At 49.4% G+C, this 19,727-nt stretch overlaps 3 protein-coding genes across 8 annotated transcripts in view; 2 read left to right on the plus strand and 1 right to left on the minus strand.

Annotated features, from left to right (window-relative positions):
* LOC133500753 (voltage-dependent calcium channel gamma-7 subunit-like) overlaps positions 1 to 2,397 on the plus strand; it is an 84,829-nt gene extending 82,432 nt beyond the window's left edge. For all 5 annotated transcript variants that reach the window (XM_061819896.1, XM_061819887.1, XM_061819879.1 and 2 more), the window contains one exon: positions 1,217 to 2,397. In XM_061819896.1, coding sequence (XP_061675880.1) covers positions 1,217 to 1,606 — 390 coding nt within the window. In that variant the 3' untranslated portion in view covers positions 1,607 to 2,397. The remainder of the gene's footprint in view (positions 1 to 1,216) is intronic.
* Positions 2,398 to 5,174: 2,777 nt separating this feature from the next.
* LOC133500784 (voltage-dependent calcium channel gamma-4 subunit-like) lies at positions 5,175 to 8,755 on the plus strand. 2 transcript variants are annotated; one of them, XM_061819925.1, is made up of 5 exons: positions 5,175 to 5,265; positions 5,352 to 5,615; positions 6,675 to 6,758; positions 7,696 to 7,836; positions 7,908 to 8,755. In XM_061819925.1, exons 1-5 carry the CDS (start codon positions 5,235 to 5,237, stop codon positions 8,732 to 8,734), a joined length of 1,347 nt encoding a protein of 448 aa, XP_061675909.1. In that variant the 5' UTR covers positions 5,175 to 5,234; the 3' UTR covers positions 8,735 to 8,755. The 2 variants fall into 2 exon arrangements, with proteins under 2 accessions (XP_061675909.1, XP_061675902.1); XM_061819918.1 differs by having other exon boundaries at positions 5,175 to 5,615.
* A 2,675-nt stretch (positions 8,756 to 11,430) lies between these two features.
* On the minus strand, positions 11,431 to 17,037 carry LOC133500797 (voltage-dependent calcium channel gamma-6 subunit-like). The gene is made up of 7 exons (XM_061819934.1): positions 16,983 to 17,037; positions 15,476 to 15,911; positions 14,481 to 14,591; positions 14,295 to 14,403; positions 13,638 to 13,712; positions 12,708 to 12,845; positions 11,431 to 12,621 (listed from the first exon to the last, which is right to left on the minus strand). The coding sequence occupies exons 2-7, from the start codon at positions 15,689 to 15,691 to the stop codon at positions 12,410 to 12,412; spliced, it is 861 nt and encodes a 286-aa protein (XP_061675918.1). The 5' UTR covers positions 15,692 to 15,911; positions 16,983 to 17,037; the 3' UTR covers positions 11,431 to 12,409.
* Positions 17,038 to 19,727: the final 2,690 nt, after the last annotated feature.

Below are 19,727 nucleotides of genomic sequence, written 5' to 3' on the forward strand. Positions count from 1 at the left end.
TCCTCGCTTCCTCCCACGTGGACGTCGCTTCTTGCCTCTACTTTTTTTTTTTCCCCCCTCCCATCCTTCTTTCCTCCTCTCTTTCCACTAATCTCTTCCGTCCTCCGCTTCTACCATCCTTTAATCGTCCCTTCGTGCTCCTTCGCCTCTTTTTTTTCCACAAAATGAGATTAACACGCGTGCGACGCGTGCACACGCTTCTGCTTGTTGCCATGGTGATGTCATGAGCAGCCACGAAGGCAGCTACAAGTGTCAGGGGTGGATGCGCTGTGTAATAATTGCAAATATCCGTCCGTTTCCAGAGCCGCTTATCCTCACAAGCGCCGTGGAGCCTATCCCAGCTGCCTCCGGGCAGGAACGGGGTCGGGGGGGGGGGTACACCCTGAACCAATCTCCAGCCATTCACACCCACATTCACACCTTGGGTCAATTTAGAGTCTCGCCACGCATTATTTTTGGGATGTGGGAGGAAACCGGAGAAACATGCGAGCTCCACGCAGGCAGGGGGCTGGGATTTGAACCCCGGTCTTTAGAACTGTGAGGCAGATGCTCTCAGCAGTTGCCCACCGTGCCGCCTTAACTGCCAATTTCCTACCGTCTATCCATTTTCTTTGCCGCTCATCCTCACAAGGGCCGCGGGGAGTGCTGGAGCTGTTCCAGCTGTCGACGGGCGGGAGGCGGGGTACACCCTGGACTGGTCGCCGGCCGATCGCGGGGCACAGCGAGACAAACAACCAATCACAGTAACACTGAGATGCAATTTAGAGTGTCCAACTATCCATCCATCCATTTTCTTTTACCACTTATCCTCACGAGGGTCGCGGGGAGTGCCGGAGCCTATCTCAGTCACCAACGGGCAGGAGGCGGGGTACCCCCTGAACTGGTCGCCGGCCGATCGCGGGGCACAGCGAGACAACCAACCAATCGCAATCACACCTAGGGGCAATTTAGTGTGCCCAACTCATGTTACGGGTTTTTGGGGGATATGGGAGGAAACCAGGGTGCAGCACGTCGTGTTTAGTACGTGCGCCTCGCAATACTGACGTGGGTTCGAATCTCCGCTTGACTGTGAACGTTTTTCTGTGCACATCATCAAAACACTGATGACGAATTCAAACTGTTCTTAGCTGTGATAGTCTTCAAAAATATGGATGGCAATTAAGGACATTTTTTTTAATTATGGCGACCTCGCACCCATCTCGCGTTTGTCTTCCAGGGCGCGGGCGTGATGTCGGTCTACCTCTTCATGAAGCGCTACGCCGAGGAGGAGCTTTTCCGGCCGCACCCCGCCCTCTACCACCCCCGCCTGTCGGACTGCAGCGACTACAGCGGCCACTTCCTGCACCCCGACTCGTGGGCGCCGCCCCCGCGCGGCCGCAGCCAATCCGACGCCTCCTCGGACATCTCCATCCAGCTCGACGACGCCGCGCCCCCCTCTTCCTCCTCCTCCTCCTCCTCCTCCTCTTTCCAGCCGCTCCCGATCCTTCACGCCGACGCCCTCCCGCGGGCGCCCCGCGGTCAGCCCCGCCCCCACCCGGGCGACCGCCTTCCCATGGCGGCGCCTCGCTGCCACGCGCACATGCGGATGAGCGCCTCGCCGTGCTAGGATGCGTGCTGGGGTGACGCGCACGCAACAATCCGAAGATCATACAGTACTGTAATCTTTAAAATTATGAAAGCGTGGCGCAACATTCTAATCTGATCGATCGTATTTTGTTGAAAGGGTTAAACAGATGGAAGGACGTATTCCACAATCTTATGACAACAACAAGCCCACCGGTCCGCTCGGCATCGTTTGCAGTAAAGCGTCCGGTAAAGTCCGGGTTTCAAAATAAAATCACGCCGGTTACGTTACAGAATCCTTGAAAAGTGAAAACGGTTTTGTTTATTCACACTTTGAGCTAAAAGTTACCAGCGACGGGAAGTCAGAACTAGCAAGAAATTAGTAACAGCCAAAATATGAAACAAGGTAAAACTTCTGGTTAAGAAGAAACATAATCGCAACACACTAAAGGATTCTGTGGTGTCATTTTATTTTGAAGGCCAGACTTTACTAGCTGCAGCCTGTCTTGGACTCGCGTTGCCGAGCAGACCGCAAGTGTTATTGTTGCCGTGAGTTGTTAATCTCATAAAATCCAAGTTGCCGTCCGTCAAAATATTGCATATATGGCTAAAATGTGACGATAAAATTGCAAAACGTTACAACAAAATTGAACCGCCACTGAGACGGCCGCAAACATGCACCCACACGTTCAATACACACAAAGCACACGCACTACACACGCGCACAAATGCGAGCGCGCACACAGAGTACACACAGCCCGGCCGTGTGTGGGAGGTTTGAGAGCGAAAGTAGGAAATATCACAACGAGGACAGATGACTCATCGCCGCCGAGACGCTCGGCGGAACGTCTGCGAGCGAACGAACGAAACCCGTCTGACGGGCGACCAAGTCCAGTCGGACACTCGTGCAGTCAGGAGGACGTCCGGCTGTCGTGCGCGGGAAACGGGAAGTTGGGCGATTGGCACGGGCGGGAAACGGGATCCGAATTATTTGCACGCAACACGGAACAAAGTTGAATCGTTATGAGCAAGAAACAGGAAGTTGAATCACTCGTGTATTCAGGAAATGGAATCAACATCGTGGAAGTTGCGTCGCGCGATTGAAAAGTGAAGCCGAACGATCACCAAGGGCAGGGTGGCATCGTCGTTGCTTCCCGTTTTTCAATTTCAGAGCCCGCCGTACGGCCGCGGGAAACAGGAAGTTGGGCGATTGGCACGGGCAGGAAGTTGAATCGTTACCGTGGGCTGGAGGCAAAGTTAAAGCGAGATTTCAAAATCATTGCGCGAAGCGCGTAACAAAAGTTGAATCGTTATGAGCAAGGAACAGGAAGTTGAGTCGCAATCTAGCCCCGCCAATAGGAAGTTGAATCACTCGTATATCCAGGAAATGGAATCAACGTGGTGAAAGTTGCGTCGCGCGACTGAAAAGTGAAGCGTGACGATCTTCTTGACGGACACTGTCGTTGCTTCCCGACTTCTGGAAGCTTTTAAATCTGAGAGCTCGCCGTACGACGCAGCGGCGACCGCCCCGCTGAATTTGAATCGCGCGAGAATCCCGCTGACTTCGAGGCAAACTGCAATTCTGCCGGGGCCGGGTCAAATCCGGGACGATCGCGATGTCGGCGCGGGGACGTGATTATCGACGGAAGCTATAAAAATTGCTCTTCCTCACCAGAATCTTCCGCATCCGACACACACGACGATACAGAAAACCAGCGTAAAACATTAGCGTCACGTAGCACACGTAGGAAATAATACGTACGGTGTGACTTTTTCCAAGGTATTTTTCTGAGCATGCCGACATGTTTAATAAAGTTTCAAGTTCTGCTTCCAAACCGAATGTGTACGAGAATTAGTGGCAACGATTCATTGAGTCAGCGAACACGCGAACGGAATTCCTGACGTTTAGCACGTGCGGCATACAAACGTACGACAAGAGCCGAACAAACCAGCAGCACTTTGGTCTAGTGGGTCCCACGTCCACATAGCGGTTCTGAGGTAGCGGGTTTTAATCTAGGTCTCGGTCTTCCTGCGTGTTCTCCCCGCTCCAAAGACATAGCATTAGCGTGTTAGCTTCCTTGAGAAGTTTTCTGTAGGTGTGAATGTGAACGCTTGTTGGCCTCGAAATAGAACCGGATCAGAGCTGTGTGAGAATTGCTCAGATCAGACGAACAAGGTGGGATCCGCATCAGGGCTTACGTTCAACACAAGAATCTTACCAGAGTCACACTGGTCAAAGATGATCACCTTGGTAAGAAATCTGATCAAAACCAGCTCCGAATCATGAGAACTGGAGAGCTACGATGAGCAAATGCCAAACCAGACCAGAGCCATACCAAAGTCACACCAGAAGAAGAAAAAATCAGACCCTTAACTACAGAAGGACCAGGTAAGAACAACCCAGAGTAAGACTTGAATCGTGTCAGATCGAGACCAGAAACTGATCAGAACGTACCAATCACAACTGTGTGATAAGACAGAGCCCGAATGGAAATACCAGAATCACTCTTGGAGAATATCAGGTCAGAACCAGACCAAAGTCACACCAGAAGAAGAAAAAAGCAGACTCCAACTACAGAAGAACCAGGTAAGAACAACCCAGAGTAAGACTAGAATCGTGTCAGGTCGAGACCAGAAACTGATCAGAACGTACCAATCACAACCGTGTGATACCAAGACAGAGCCAGAATGGAAACACCAGAATCACTCTTGAAGAACATCAGATCAGAAAAGTGCTGGAGTCACACCAGAACGAGATTGAACCAGACCAGAATACTATCAGAACCATAAGGGAATAAAATAAGAATTGGATCAGAGTTACATAAAAAATATCCAAACCAGGTAGAAAGCACACTAGAACCAGACAGATCGGGGTCACATTGGAGTTACATCAAAACTAGATAGGAACCAGAGCAGATCTACAACAGAACCAGATCACAATCATACCAAAGTCCCACGGAAATATGATTACACCAGACCAGAACTGGATTACAGACCATTGGGAAAAAAATAAAATCAGATAGGAACCAGACCAGAACCAGACAGGTACTTAAGCAGAAACACCGCAAAAGTGGATCCCAACCAAACGGGTCTTCTTGTCACCAGAATTTCACTTGAGGAACACCAGTGACATCATCTTTAATCCTCGCGCAAGGATCTTTCTATGCTCAATATAGAAAATGGATTTTTATGCTCATATTTATGTTGATGTGGAAAAATGCACCCAGCTGTTTGATCCCCCCCCGACCCCGCTGAACCGCACACACACACACACACACACACAACGCACACACACTTCACGGTAGACTTTGGAATCCACAGTTGCCATGGCGACGGTAGAGCAAGCACTCGCTCGCATCGTTTTCCTCTCTCTCTCTCTCTCGCTCGCTCGCTCAAATCGCCGTCGCCTCTCCGACGGCGAGGACAGGAAGCTCGGTCTTCTCCTTCCTCTTCTTCACCTTTTGTTCTTTCACACCCTCTCGTTTCTCCACCTTTTGTCTCTCTCTCTCTGTCTCCCTCCCTCGCTCTGTTCCTTCCTTCCTTCCTTTCACCTCCGGCGACAGCAAGGAGGAGGCAGGTGAGGAGCGCCGACGGGAAAGCATTGAGGAGCTGCTGAAGGAGGTGAAGAAGAAGAAGATTCTCAGCAAAGAAGAAGAAGAAAAAAAAAAAGGATGGAGGCAAAAAGCCGGAACGTGCCCTCAGGTAACACAAACGCACACGACGACACACCCAAACAATAACACAAATGGAATTCACACTTGCGTACGCACTCCCCGCCCCGCTCGCAGACCTGAGCTTCCTGCCGCGTCCGGCGCTGGTGTGGTGCGAGCGCGGCATCCAGGTCCTGCTGACCACCATGGGCGCCTTCGCCGCCTTCGCCCTGATGACGGTCGCCATCGGCACCGACTATTGGCTGTACGCGCGCGCCTTCATCTGCAACAGCACCGCCAACACCTCGGCGGCGGCGGCGCAGGACGACGGCGGCGCCAAGGACAAGAAGGACCCCGGCGCCCTCACCCACTCGGGCCTGTGGAGGATCTGCTGCCTGGAAGGTACTCAGGGCTGTTCGGGTCTTTAACGTGACGCAAAAAGCGGATTTCCGTTGGGTTCCGGCAACTAAACCGTGGTCGGCAAATCGTTACATATGTCCGTCCGTCCGTTTTCTTTTGCCGCTGATCCTCACGAGGGTCGAGCGGAGTGCCAGAGCCAGTCCCAACTGTAAATGTGCAGGAGGCGGGGTTACACCCTGAAATGGTTGCCAGCCAATCCCAGGGCACATCGAAGCAACCAACCAATCGCAATCACGATCACACATAGGGACATTTTAGGGGGTCCAATTCGTCCATCCATCCATTTTCTTTTGCCGCTTATCCTCACGGGGGTCGCAGGGTGTGCTGGAGCCTATACCCCTTGTCAACAGGCAGGAGGCGGGGTTACACCCTGAATTGTTCGCCGGCCAATCGGAGGGCACATGGAGACAATCAACCAATCATACTCACGATCACACATAGGGACATTTTAGGGGGTCCAATTCATCCATCCATCCATTTTCTTTTGCCACTTATCCTCACGAGGGTCGCGGGCAGTGCCAGAGCCAATCCCAGCTGTCAACGGGCACTAGGCGGGGTTACGACCTGAACTGGTTGCCAGCCAATCGCAGAGCACATCGAAACAAACAACCAATCGCAATCACGATCACACATAGGGACATTTTAGGGGGTCCAATTCATCCATCCATCCATCAATTTTCTTGTGCCGCTTATCCTCACAAGGGTCGCAGGGTGTGCTGGAGCCTATACCCCTTGTCAACAGGCAGGAGGCGGGGTTACACCCTGAAATGGTTGCCGGCCAATCGGAGGGCACGTGGAGACAAACAACCAATCACACTCACGATCACTCCGAGGGGCAATTTAGAGGGTCTGATTAATCCGTCCATCCATTTTCTTTTGCCGCTTATCCTCACGAGGGGCGCATGGAGTGCTGGAGCCTATCCTACCTGTCAGCGGGCAATTTCGAGTGTCCAATTAATGTTGCATGTTTTCGGGGTGCGGGAGGAAACCAATATTTACGGATTCATAAATCACCCCCCCCCCCCCCCTTTCGTCTGTCAGGTCTGAAGCGAGGCGTTTGCTCCCAGATCAATCACTTCCCAGACGACGCCGACTACGACCAGGACGCCGCCGAGTATCTGCTGCGTGAGTGACGCATCCGCACATACATACACACACGGGCGAAGATTTCGGGGGGGGGGGGGCTATGCTGGTGGGCGGACATGGATGCAGAAATGTGCCAGTCGGCAAAAGACGCGTGCATCCGGTTGTGTGCGCACGTTTTTGTGTGTGTGTGTGTCAGGTGGTCTGGGGGTGTACACATACACACAAAAAGCAGCTTTCATCCAGACCCCCCCCCCCCACCCCTAAAAAAAGATCAGATAATGATTTCTTTTTAGCCGCCCGCAGCAGACCGACGCGACGTTCGCAAAGCGCGACATCAAACGTCTTCCCCACCGACAGACGCCAACTTGTCATCCAGCTCTTTTCTCGCTTTCGACAAGAAATATGAAATTAATGACGTTATCACTTTGCGTACGTGACACGTCATCGTACGTTTTTCCCCACATTTTAACATCACTTTGTTCACGTGACTCGCGTTATCACACGCATGTGATATCGTTTCATACTCATGTTTGCACGTTACATAAATCATATACGCTTCATGTACATATCATCACATATTGACGACCTCATCACTTACTTGCGTGACGTTATCACTTTGACCTCTGACACACCACGTCATGTTATATGCATTACATATGTAATCACTTCCTATACGTGACGTTGTCATTTTCCATCCATCCATTTTCTTCGCCACATATCCTCACGAGGGTCGCGACCAGTTCAGGGTGCAACCCCGCCTCCTGCCCGTTGTTGACGGCCGGGATAGGCTCCAGCGTAGCATACCCCGCAACCCTTGTGAGGATAAGTGGCAAAAGAAAATGGATGGATGGATGGATGGATGTTATCAATTTGTACTCCTGACTTTTTATGCACGCTCCATAATGTTGTGACTTTGTACGTCCTGCACCGAAATGGTGAACAATGTAATATCAATAACGCAATATTGTACGCGCAGGTGTGGTGCGCGCCTCCAGCATGTTCCCCATCCTGAGCGCCGTCCTGCTCCTGCTGGGCGGCGTGTGCGTGGCCTCCAGCAGCTTCTACAAAAGCAAAAGGAACGCCATCCTGGGGGGGGGCATCCTCTTCGTGGCCGCAGGTCAGGAAACGCGCCCACGCCTAGCGGTGGGCTCGGCCGACCCTCACGCTGGTTTTCTGTCCGCGCGGCAGGCCTGAGCAACATCATCGGCGTGATCGTTTACATCTCGGCGGCGCTCAGCGACATCTCGCCCAAGAAGGACGAGGACAAGAAGTGGCACTACTCGTACGGGTGGTCCTTCTACTTCGGGGGGCTTTCCTTCATCCTGGCCGAGATGGTGGGCGTCCTGGCCGTCAACATCTACATCGAGAAGAACAAGGAGCTGCGCTGCCGCTCGCGCGCCGACCTCTTCAAGAGCACCACGCACGCCGTGCTGCGCCTGCCCAGCTACCGCTTCCGCCGGCGCTCGCGCTCCAGCTCGCGCTCCACCGACCCGCCTCGCTCGCAGGAGACGTCGCCCGTCGGGGCCAAAACCTTCAGCCTGCCGCCGTCCGCGCCGGCGTTCTCCGTGGCCACCTTGCCCAACCCCCACCACGGCGCCGGCGGCGACATCTCCATGTACACCCTGTCCAGGGACGCCAAACTGGGCAGCCTGGGCGGTGGGGCCCCGCCCCTCTACGGCACCATGGATCGCGCCGCGCTCTACCAGCTGCACAACTACTTCCCCAAAGACGGCGGCGGCGGCGGCGGAGGAGGAGGGGCCGCGCACGTCGGAAGCGGCACGCTCCCGTCGCACTCCAAGTCCAACCTGGCGGCCGCCGCCCAGGGCGCCGCCCCGCTGAATAGCGCCGCCGCCGGCGTCGTACCCGCGGTCCCCGCCGGCGCCCCGCAAGCGCCGATGTCCACCGCCACCATGGAGCGGGACCGGGCCAACGTGGGAACGCTGGACCGACTCGCCGCCAAGAGGGACCGCGACAGCAACTCGGACACGCTCAACAGGAAAACCACGCCCGTTTGAAAGCTGATTGGACGGGGAGGCGGAGTTACAGTCCACACACGAGCCAATTAGAAGAATCGGAGATGATCTGACCTGACATTGACGATACGCAGCAGCCATAAGTACTGAAAAATACATCAGATGGACAACGTCACACGCGCAGATACACACACTCACGTAAACACTCGTACAAATGCACACACACTGAAACGATTTCACGAATGGACAACACCAAGCGTGCAAATACACGCGTGCGCACACGACCACATAAACACAAATGCACACACATTGAAATGATTAAAAAAATGGACATCTCGCGCGCAAATACACACCTGCGCAAACGATACCACACACACTGAAACAATTTCACAAATGGACAACATCACGTGTGCAAATACACACGCAATCACATAAACATTCATACAAATTCACATCGCATGTGTAAATACACGCGTACAAATACACAATAATATAAACACTCATATGAATGCACACACATTGAAACGATTACACAAGTGGACAACATCCCACACACAAATACACACACAATCACCTAAACATTCATACAAATGCACACACACTGAAACGATTAAAAAATATGGACATCTCGCGCGCAAATACACGCCTGCGCAAACAATCACATAAACACTCACACAAATGCACACATTGAAACGATTACACAAATAGATAACATCACACGCACAAATACACACAATCACATTAACACTCATATGATTGCACACACAGTGAAACAATTACACAAGTGGACACCATCACGCCCAAATACACACATGCACACACAATCACATCAACACTCAAATAAATGCACACTGAAATGATTACACAAATGGACGTCACGCGCAAAATACACACGTGCACACGCGTCCACATAAACACTCATACAAATGCACACAAACATGCAGACACACACACACACACACACACATTCTCACAAATACACAAGCATGAAAACATGGACACACACTAATGCACACAGACATTCCAAGTCCCCCCCCCCCCCCCCCGTCCCCCCACTGTGAGCATAACATCGGTGCCAATGAGCTCACACAAGAACGTTTTGGGCATTGTCGTCGTTCTTCAACGCTGTGAAACACGAGCCGCTCCTGCCTTGTGTTCTCTTTTTTTTTTTTTTGTTTGTTTTGTTTTTTCTTTTCACCCTCTCAGGAACGCGACGGCGACAACCTGGCGCGCGTCCTTCTCGAACACGACCACGCGGCGGACTTGCGGACGACGACGACGACGTCGGCGGGTCGATCTCAAGTCGGCGACGTCACACTTGAATGTGAAAACAGTTTCAAGCGTAAAAGTTCCTTTTGAGCCCCGGACGAGACGAGACGAAACCGGCTCAAATTTGTCTTAACTCGTAAATGTCATGCACAAGATGACAAATTAACGTAGGGTATCATTCAATGCTATATTAATCACCTATTTATTCAATATGTTCAATGCTTTCATCGACTTACACAATTGTTTTAAAATCCTTTTTTTTTTGTAATTGTTGAACGTGTTCATGCTTTTGTTTGCAATTTTACTTACACAAATGTTGTACGACGGTGCCTTGAGAATCAACTTTAATTAGTTCCGGGACCACGTTCATTTCTCAAATCATTGTTCCCTATTGAAATGAATGGAAATAGAATTAATCTGTCCCACCTCTGCTAAAAAAAAAAAAAAAAAAGTTTTTTTCTTTGTTTAGAAGAAAAATCACACTATTGTACTGTAATGTTTCCTTCGGCTTGTCCCGTTAGGGGTCGCCATAGCGCGACATACCCTTCCTGACAACATTTTAGGGGAGCAGAGACCCCAGTGGGATATGAACTCACAACCCCTGCTTTACTGCTTTAACCACTGAGCTATGGGGCCTCACTAATGTATTGTACAAAACCCCAACATGTCATATGCGAGCACGAAACCACATGGCAGTGATGGTCTGAACGAACACTTGTTTCATATTTTTGTTTTTTTATCACAAGACACCACAAAGTTTTTTATACTTGTTCTTCTTTTCTGTATTTTTACACACTTTAATTTGTTTTTACTCAGGCCTGGTGCTTTTACTGGTTCTTTAACTTACTTGTTGTACTGTGTTGTATTTAATTTAATCCATTTTTTCCCCCCTGCCCGGCATACAGCATTTGGACAACAATAAGCAAATATATTTTCTAACCTTCTTACTAGCGTGTTAGACCGTATTTTACATTCATTTTCTAGTGTTTTGTGTGTGTGGAAATACTGTGTGTGTGTGTGTAGTGTGTGTGTTTTCACAACAATCAGCTGCTCACCAGATATCGAGCATATCTGATTAATTAAAAAAAAAATGTAACCACAATCTCCTTTTCCCAACCACACTGGCCAAAAGGATGATGGGAAGCAATACTGCTCAGATGTATATAAAAGCATATATATATATATATATATACAGTAGATATCCAATAAAGTTGTTATGAAAATGGTTTGCGCCAGCTTGTGGATTTCTTGCTAATTTCATTTGCTAATGAACGTCAACACAACTGTACTGTGATTTTATGCACAAAAAAGTGAAAACTACTCACCGTGAGGCTCATTAATCAAGTGAAAACCTTTATGAGACAAAAAGAAAAAACAATTTAACATGCTCTGATACATATTTATATTGTTGTCAGACATGTACATTAAGGTAATGGTGAACATTTAACACTTTAGAGATTATTGACAGCTTGTGTGTGTGTTCAATGATACACATTCAACATACGGAATAGTACGCAAATATATAAGACTTAATATATGAGCACACTTACTATTTTTATCACGTTTCCGCGGTCATATCGCAACTCCCGCGTTAGCAAACTAGCAAACCGCTAACGGCTAGCCTAGTCCGCCACTTTAAGACTTCCGGTCAGACGAGGGAAAAGGCGTGGCCACAGCCAAACCTAACACGCAGGCGTCTGCCATATTGGATGTGGCACACGTGCCCCATAAACGAACGCGAGTCAAACCGACTCGAGTTCAGAAAGTGAAAATCCAAAAATGTACGCTAACTTAATGCCTTAAGTCATAGATTAAACAAAAAAAATAAGTTTACTACTTCTGTTGAGGAAATACTGCTTGTGAAAGCATAAAAACGACGACAGAAGGTTCTCGCCCAAAGAAGAGAAGGTTCTAGCCTCAAGAGATAGAAAATGGATACTAGTCCAAACAGAATGTACTCGTCCCAAGTGAAGGTTCTAGTTCCAAGTAGTTCTGTAATACAGAAAGAACCTTCAAGTCTACAAATAGCAGGGGACATTTTCGCTAAATAGGAACGACGACAGCGAAATTGACATCCTCCTTTTTAAGGCTTAAGCGTTAGCCAAAGTCACATCAGATGTGACTTTTGAGTGAAAAACAGTTCCGCTCGTAACATCTCCAAACAGCAAGAAGAAATGTTCGGATATCCCCACGGTGGCGTAAAGTACAATTTGCCGACCAAAGTTTGTCGATGGCAAAGCGTGACAAGATTCGTTCCACATCCTTGATCCTGTTAGCATGCAAGCGTCAATTTATGTCATGTAAATAAATATCTTACCAGAACGCCGGTCGTTCCGCGAGTGATGGCAGTGACGATACTAGTACACGGACAATTCAAGTGAGACACAAACGCGGTAACGGCTTCCCGCGTACGTCTACGGTCCTCAAAAAGTCGCCGCTAGCTGGCCGCTAGCCGGCGCCGTTGTGGCACTTCCGCCAGGGGCTGTAGGGCAGCGCCAGGAGCAGGAAGAGGACCCCGGCCACGATCAAAATGGCGCCGGCGCTGCCCACGCACGACACGGACCAGGAGAAGTTGTGGTGCAGCGGCACCGTGTGGTCGCTGGCCAGGAGGGACCACACCGACTGCTGGAACATCAGCAAGGACAACAGAACCAGCACACCTGGCGGAAGCAGCACAGACGACGGCGTGACGAAAAATTCGAAACAGAAAAAAATGGGACGGGTTTTTTAATTCGATAATTTTCACCTGCCAGAATGAAGCAGACGGACGCGGGCTTGAGGAAGAATGCGATCTCCTTGCTGAGCGCCATGCTGATGCAGATGGCGCCCATCGCCATCAGCACCAGGCTGAACAACGACAACATGGCCGCCGCCACGTTCAGGTCTGCGCGGGGAGGGAGGGGCCGGCGTCGGTGGTAGTTTGGGGGCGAGCCAATCGGAAGCCAGAAGAAAGCGGTTTAGAGGAAAGGATCACGCTATCGGAAGTAGGACAATTCTTTTTTTTCTGTGCTTGCCAAATCCCAAAAACATACCAAAAAAAAAAAAAATCCCTGGAAAATGTCTTAATGCCAAAAATTATCCAAAAGCAAAAAGTCAAAAAAATCTAAAAAAAATTTGAAAAATGGAAAAATACAATCTACTAAAGACAAAAAAAACATGTAAAACAAAATTTAAACCCCCCCAAATGATCTAATCCACCCCCCCAAAAAAAAAATCCAATTACAAAAATATAAAAATTTAAAAAAAATGTGTCAAAAAACACATTCAAATATAAACTATCCAAATGTATTAAGGCAAATAAAAAAAATACAAGTACAAAAAAAAATCTAAAAAAAAAGTCCCAAAACCCAAAAGATCACCTTTCAAAGCATTCCCGAAATCTAAAATTAACAAAAAACTAATAAAATGTCATCGGGTTTTTTTTTTCCCTCAATAAAGTCATTCCTGAAAGAAAAAAGGCGTGGATTCAAAGCAGTTAAATATGGTTGCCATGGTAACAATTGAAGGGGAAACAAAGTCTTTTCACGTTTCAAGGGGATACATCGCCCCCTGGTGGCCAAATCAAAGTGGGAAAGGCTTTACGTTGTCAAAATCGGGTTTAGAACAAGTGGGGTTCGACTTTCGAGACAGAGTTAGCGTATTAAAGAAATATTCAAATTTCGATCTCACGACTGACTTTTTTGGGTGGTCTTGTGGAACATGACAGCGTTCTCGCCCGTCGTGAAGAACTTGAAGTACGTGCAGTTGGACTCTGAAAGGCAAATGCAAAAGAAGAAGAAGAAGAAGAAGAAGAAGAAGAAAAGCACGCCGCAAAAACAAGACATAATAATCCAACCGAAATTAATCATTTTGATCAAATAAAAAATATATATTTCAAATCAAAATCTAAATGTTTCAAGTTATTTATTTAAAATGATCCAAAAACTAGACAAAAAAATCCCATAAAGTCCTACTTTTTAAAGAAAAAAAGAAGCTCGATTTTTAAAAAAATCTAATCTGATAAAAAAAATATTTCAATCCAGAAACAGCCGCAAAAAAACTAAATAAAAATACAAGATGAAAATCTCGCAATACAAAATCAAAATATATTTTTTTTAAATTATTATCCAAAGACCCCCCCCCAAAAAAATAAATTCTGCCCTGCAACATTCAAATAAAGTATTGCAATTCAAATGATAATCCAAATAATAAAACATCACAAAGTAACATCAGTGCACACTATTATTAAAAATAAAATGAAATGAAAATATGGGAAAATCCCAAAACCCCAAAAGCCATCGATTGTTTTTCAAGTGGCCCTTTTTGGGACCCCGTTAGTTTTGAGCGGGCGTACCTCCAGGCAGCTCGGCGGGTCCGCAGCTTTCCCTCTCCGGGTCGATGTCGGCCACCCACAGCGTCTTGGTGCAACCCTTCCACAGCCCGAAATGCACCACGGGGCACGTCTGCGGCCACACGGGAAGTCAACCCCGCGAGGAGGGAAGCGACCCCCCTCCCCTGCCCCCCACTCCCCTCGTCTTACCCGGTTGCCGTAGAAACTCTTGGGCGGTGCCAGCTCCGCCCAAAACTCGGTGCCCACCCCGAGCACGGTCAGGATGACGCCCACGATGGCCACGAAGAACGCCAGCTTGATCTGCGTGCGTCGAGGAGATTAGCCACATGCTAATGCACACAACTTCATCCATTTTCTTGGCTGCTTATCCTCACGAGGGTCCCGGGGCGTGCTGGAGCCTATCCCAGCTGTCATCAGGCAGGAGGCGGGGTACACCCTGAACTTGTCGCCAGCCAATCGCAGGGCACGTAGAGACAAACACCTAGGGGCAATTTAGAGTGCCCACCCAGAGAAAACCCACGCAAGCACGGGGAGAACACGCAAGCTCCACACAGGCGGGTCCGGGATCGAACCCGGGTACTCAGAACTGTGAGGCCAGCTGAGACACCGTCCTGCCTACACAACTTCCTAAAAATTTAAAAATGATGAAATCATTTCAATCTTTTTGCCTCTGTCCAGGAACAAAAACAAAAATCAAATGCAAAATAAATAAATAAATAACAGAAATCCAAAAATAAGGGGGAAAAAAAAATCAAGAAATTATCCATGCACAACAGATTATCTGAAATATTATTAGTTTTTCAAATAATCCAAAAATGATAACAATTATCACGAGAATTTTTTTTTTAAAACATTGCTTGCTTGTGTACAAAATCACAGCAAAAATACCCATACGCGTTAGCGACATGCTAATGCTAAAGGTGACATTCTTCCGAAAATATCTGTTTTACTCTACGTGGTGCAATTTGTTTCATCATGTATAAAAAATACTCAATCCAAATGCAATAATAATAATAATAATAATAATACATTGAATGGAAGTAAGTACAAAATACTTCCAATTAGCGCCGAGTAAAGTTTAGCCGTTCGAGTGGGTTTTGTTTGACATTTTGGATGATTATTATAATTTTTTTTGTGCTTTGGACATAATTTTGCACTTGAGTACATGAACACGAGTACCGCACCTTCCCCTCCTGCGCTTCGGTCATGGCGTGCGCGGTCCGGCGCCGCTTGTTCCCGCCGAAGGTGCTGCGTCCGCTCATCAGGCCCGCCAGGCCGCCCATGGCCTGGGGTCCGCCGCCGCCGCCGGCCCCGCCCACGTGCGCCCCCACAGTGGGGGAGGCGGCCGGCCCCACGGCGCGACCCTCCTCGTCCGTCACCAGGAAGGTCGACCACATCATGTCAAAAAAACAATAACAACTTGATGAATAGAAAAATGTTTACAAATGTTTCAAAATATATACCAAAAAATATATAAAACGTTATAGTTTGGTGAAGGAAAAGCGGACGTGCGCCTTTTGGCGAGGACAAAATGGCCGCTTTGGCGAAAGGAGCTGATTGGACAAAAGAATCATGGCGAAGAAATCATCGAGGAGACGTCGAGAAGGAGGAGCTCAAAACCTGAAAAAAATAAAAATAATAAAAACAATAACAAAAGATGGCGCAAGGACATTTTGGAACCGTCGTTGGGATTTCAACTCCAACCCGATTTCAAGCCAGGGTGCGGCAGTGCAAGTCAATTCCGAACCGCACGAATCCTCGCTCAACCGCAGAAGCGATCGGACCGGATCGCCGATCATCCGGCAAACAAACGAGCGGCGAAAGCGAAAGCCGAGAAGCGAGCGGCCGCTGCGGCGTCCAATCGGCCCCCTTCTAATTTGAGCTGCGAGTTATGCGAGTGTAACGTCGTCCGCGCGCTATTTCCGGAGCGTCTGGCATCCGTGCGTCGTCAGCGGCGACCGATTCTTCACGGGTGACTTCAAACCGAATCTACCTTCGCGGACAAGTGGTTAACATGTCTGCCTCGCGGCTTTGGCGTTCGGGGCTCGAATCCCGGGAGCTTTTGTCTCCCACCGTCTTAAAACATGTTAGCATGTTAGCATCACTCAACACACTAAATTGCCCATGGGTGTGAATGTGAGCGTCATTTTTCCATCCATTTTCTTTGCCGCTTATCCTCACGAGGGTCACGGGGGAGTGCTGGAGCCCATCCCAGCTGTCAACGGGCAGGAGGCGGGTCACACCCTGAACTGGTTGCCGGCCAATTGCAGGGCACATCGAGACAAACATCTGCACTCACAATCACACCTTGGGGCAATTTAGAGTGCCCAATTAATGTTGCATGTTTTGGGGATGTGGGAGGAAACCGGAGTGCCCACCTGGGAGAACATGCAAACTCCACACAGGCGGCGCCGGGATCGAACCCGGGTCCTAAGAACTGTGAGGCCAACACTTTCCAGTTGAGCCGCCCCCTTAAAGTCTTCTTTTCAAAATGCATATCGATCCAAATTAATCTTTCCGAAAATTAAATTGATAAAAAATCGTCAGATATGTGCAAAATCTGTCATTGCAATTTGTTCGCGTTGCGGTCCGTACAGGTTTTAGTCCAAACGGTACTTTTTGTTTATCTATTCAATTCGGAGTCCCCCACAGCTCAACCTCGAGCCCCCGCAGAGTATTGATCTCACTCACATCTAGCCTAGCTAACTTCGGGCGAAAGGCAGACCAGACCCCAGACTGGGCGCCAGCCAACGAGCAATGACGTTCACACCTATGGAAAATTTTGTCTTGAACAGGTGCAACGATGAATGATAACGAGACCTTGTTTTGACAAAACCCTGTCCAAATCCTTGGAATTTTAGCCTCTCGACAGTAAATATTCTCACATTTCTGCAAACGGATTTTTTTTTAGTTGCATAAAAACAAGACGTGCAAATTTCATTTTGGAAATCAATTATTATTGTTATTTTTTGCTTATCTGCAGACATGTTGCGGACAAAACCTGGAACCGAATAATAATCCATTTGTTTGTGCAGGTTCTGCTAGCGGTTAGTCGAAGGCAACATGCATGTTTTCGGAATCTGTGGGGGGGGGGGCGAGTACCCGGAGAAAAGCCAAGCGGGCGAGCGCGGGGCCGACACGCTGACCCCGACCCCCCCCCCCCACGCAGGCCCGATTTTATTTCTGAAACCGCAAAAGAAAGTGCGGGAAGCGGCGTTACCTGACGTGGGCGCAGCTCGGAATCCGCCGGGGAGGAAGCGAGCGATTAGGAGCGGTCGCGGCGAGCGGGCGACAAACATGTTGGGGGGGGGGGGGGGCTGAAAATATCCCCTGCGCTTCCTCCAAATATAGGCCATCGTAAAGTGGCCCCGGGGGGGACTTTGGCTGACGATTTGTAACGCCGCCAGCAAGGAGGCCATTTCCACCACATGACCCCCCCACCCCCAGCGAGCCCACCCTTCGCGGACCCCCCCCGGGGAGTAAATTGTGAGGAATTAGCAGAGCTTTCGACAAGATGACTTTGGACTAGTACTGGAGTCCAGTTCCCAGTTACCCTGTTGAAAATGGAATAGTAGTGAAACGAACATTCATTCATATTTTACAAACGATATCGCTGCTGCAGTACTTCCTTTAATAAGTTAATTAAATTTTTTGCGGGGGTTCATTTCCCTTTTGCTTTTGGGAACGGAGCAAGAAACTACATCACCACAGAGTCCACGTGCGAGTTAGCGCAAGCGCGACAGGCGTCCCCCACAGCTCCGCCTCGGGCCCCCCTTTCCCAAGCGTTGACGCGGCTCGCATGACTTTCATTGTGTTCTCTCGTAAACGCCCGCGACACAACGGCGACGTTAACAAGTGACTGACCTCCTTTGTGCGCGCGTGCGCCCGGCTTATACGCGGGTAGCGTGTAAAGTCGCGCATTTGTGTGTTAGCTAGCAGACATCCTTCAGTGTGTGTGTGTGTGTGTGTGTGGTGTGTGTGTGTCTATTTCTGCCGGCCACCTGTTAATGACATCAGCGCTGACCCCCCCCGGGGGGGGGGGGCAATATATGTGTGTGTACGGCAAAAGAGTGAGGTAGTGCGTAGTAGCTGATCCGAGGAACATTTGGGGGTCCGTTCTTGGATGCGGTTTTCAAAGCCCCGATCGAGTTTTTTGTAAGTCGGGTTTCAAGCTCGGATTAGGGTGTCCGTTTTCGAGAGTCCGCGATGAAGTCAGGGGGGGTGTGTTTGTGTGTGAGACAGTGCAGCGGAGCGTGGGCGTGTAGCGGCGAGTCTTGTCCACCGGGGGGCGCCGACCGGAACTGCGGCCCGGTCACATCCACGCGAGGACCGGCGAGGTCATCCCGACGTTCCTGAAGCGGGTCGGAGCATCAAAACGCGAGCGGAGGTTGCGTCACGTTGGCTGAATGCTGACTCGACAAATAAATATTGGCAGCGTTCTGGTGTAGCGGTGTCAAACTCGAGGCCCGGGGGCCAGGTGCAGCCCGCCTCATGATTCACGAGTCAAATCTGTACCAAAATTGAAATGTCATGAGCGTTTTTGTGGGACCAAACATGAACAATAGTTGAAAACCAGTACATATGTTTTTGGTGAAAATGCGACGAGGCGATTCAAGATTTTGACGTAAACGGTAACTACAATGCGGCATGCGCGTCGTGGTTTGCGTTTTCCACACGTTCCGAAAAACACGCTAGCTTTCGAAAATCAGAAAGTCAGTGAAAAAATATAACTTTGTCGAGACGCAACCAAATAGCATCAAAGCACTGCTTTTTGCCTCAATGAAAACTCACATCAACATAGTTCCTTGACAGTAACATGCTACAAAACAACAGCAAAGCGCTACTTTTGTCCAGGTGAAAGTTCTCTAAGTCAGTTCAACATAGTTTCATGGCACAAAGTAGTGACAAAGCGCTACTTTTCTCAAAGTCCTCAACTGACTTCAACATAGTTCCTTGGAACCATCCATCCATTCATCCGTTACCTACCGCTTTTCCGTGTCGGGTCGCGGGGGGGAAGTAGCTTCAGCGGGGGATACCCGGACTTCCCTTTCCCCAGCCACTTCTTTCAGAGGGATCCCGAGGCGTTCCCGAGCCAGCCGAGGGACACGGTCCCTCCGGCGTGTACCGGGGTCGTCCTCGGGGTCTCTTTCCGGTGGGACGTGCCCGGGAAAGGTGTGTCTGGGAGGCATCCGAACCAGATGCCCCAGCCGCCTCATCTTCTAAGAAAATTCTCCCCGGGTGCGAACGTGCGTTTGGCTACACGCGCGCTACCGGTGATTGGCGGCGGTTGACCGTTCCGCCCGTTTGGGGGCGAGCGAGCGCCGGACAGGAGAGAGACGGCGAGCGAGCGAGCGAGCGAAGGATAAATTTATCCGGCTCAAGTCAACAATCCTCCTCAAGCTGATCAGCGCGAGCCGCCGGTCGAGCAGGTAGGAC

The sequence above is a fragment of the Syngnathoides biaculeatus genome, chromosome 1 (genome assembly GCF_019802595.1).
Source record: "Syngnathoides biaculeatus isolate LvHL_M chromosome 1, ASM1980259v1, whole genome shotgun sequence".
NCBI lineage: Eukaryota > Metazoa > Chordata > Actinopteri > Syngnathiformes > Syngnathidae > Syngnathoides > Syngnathoides biaculeatus.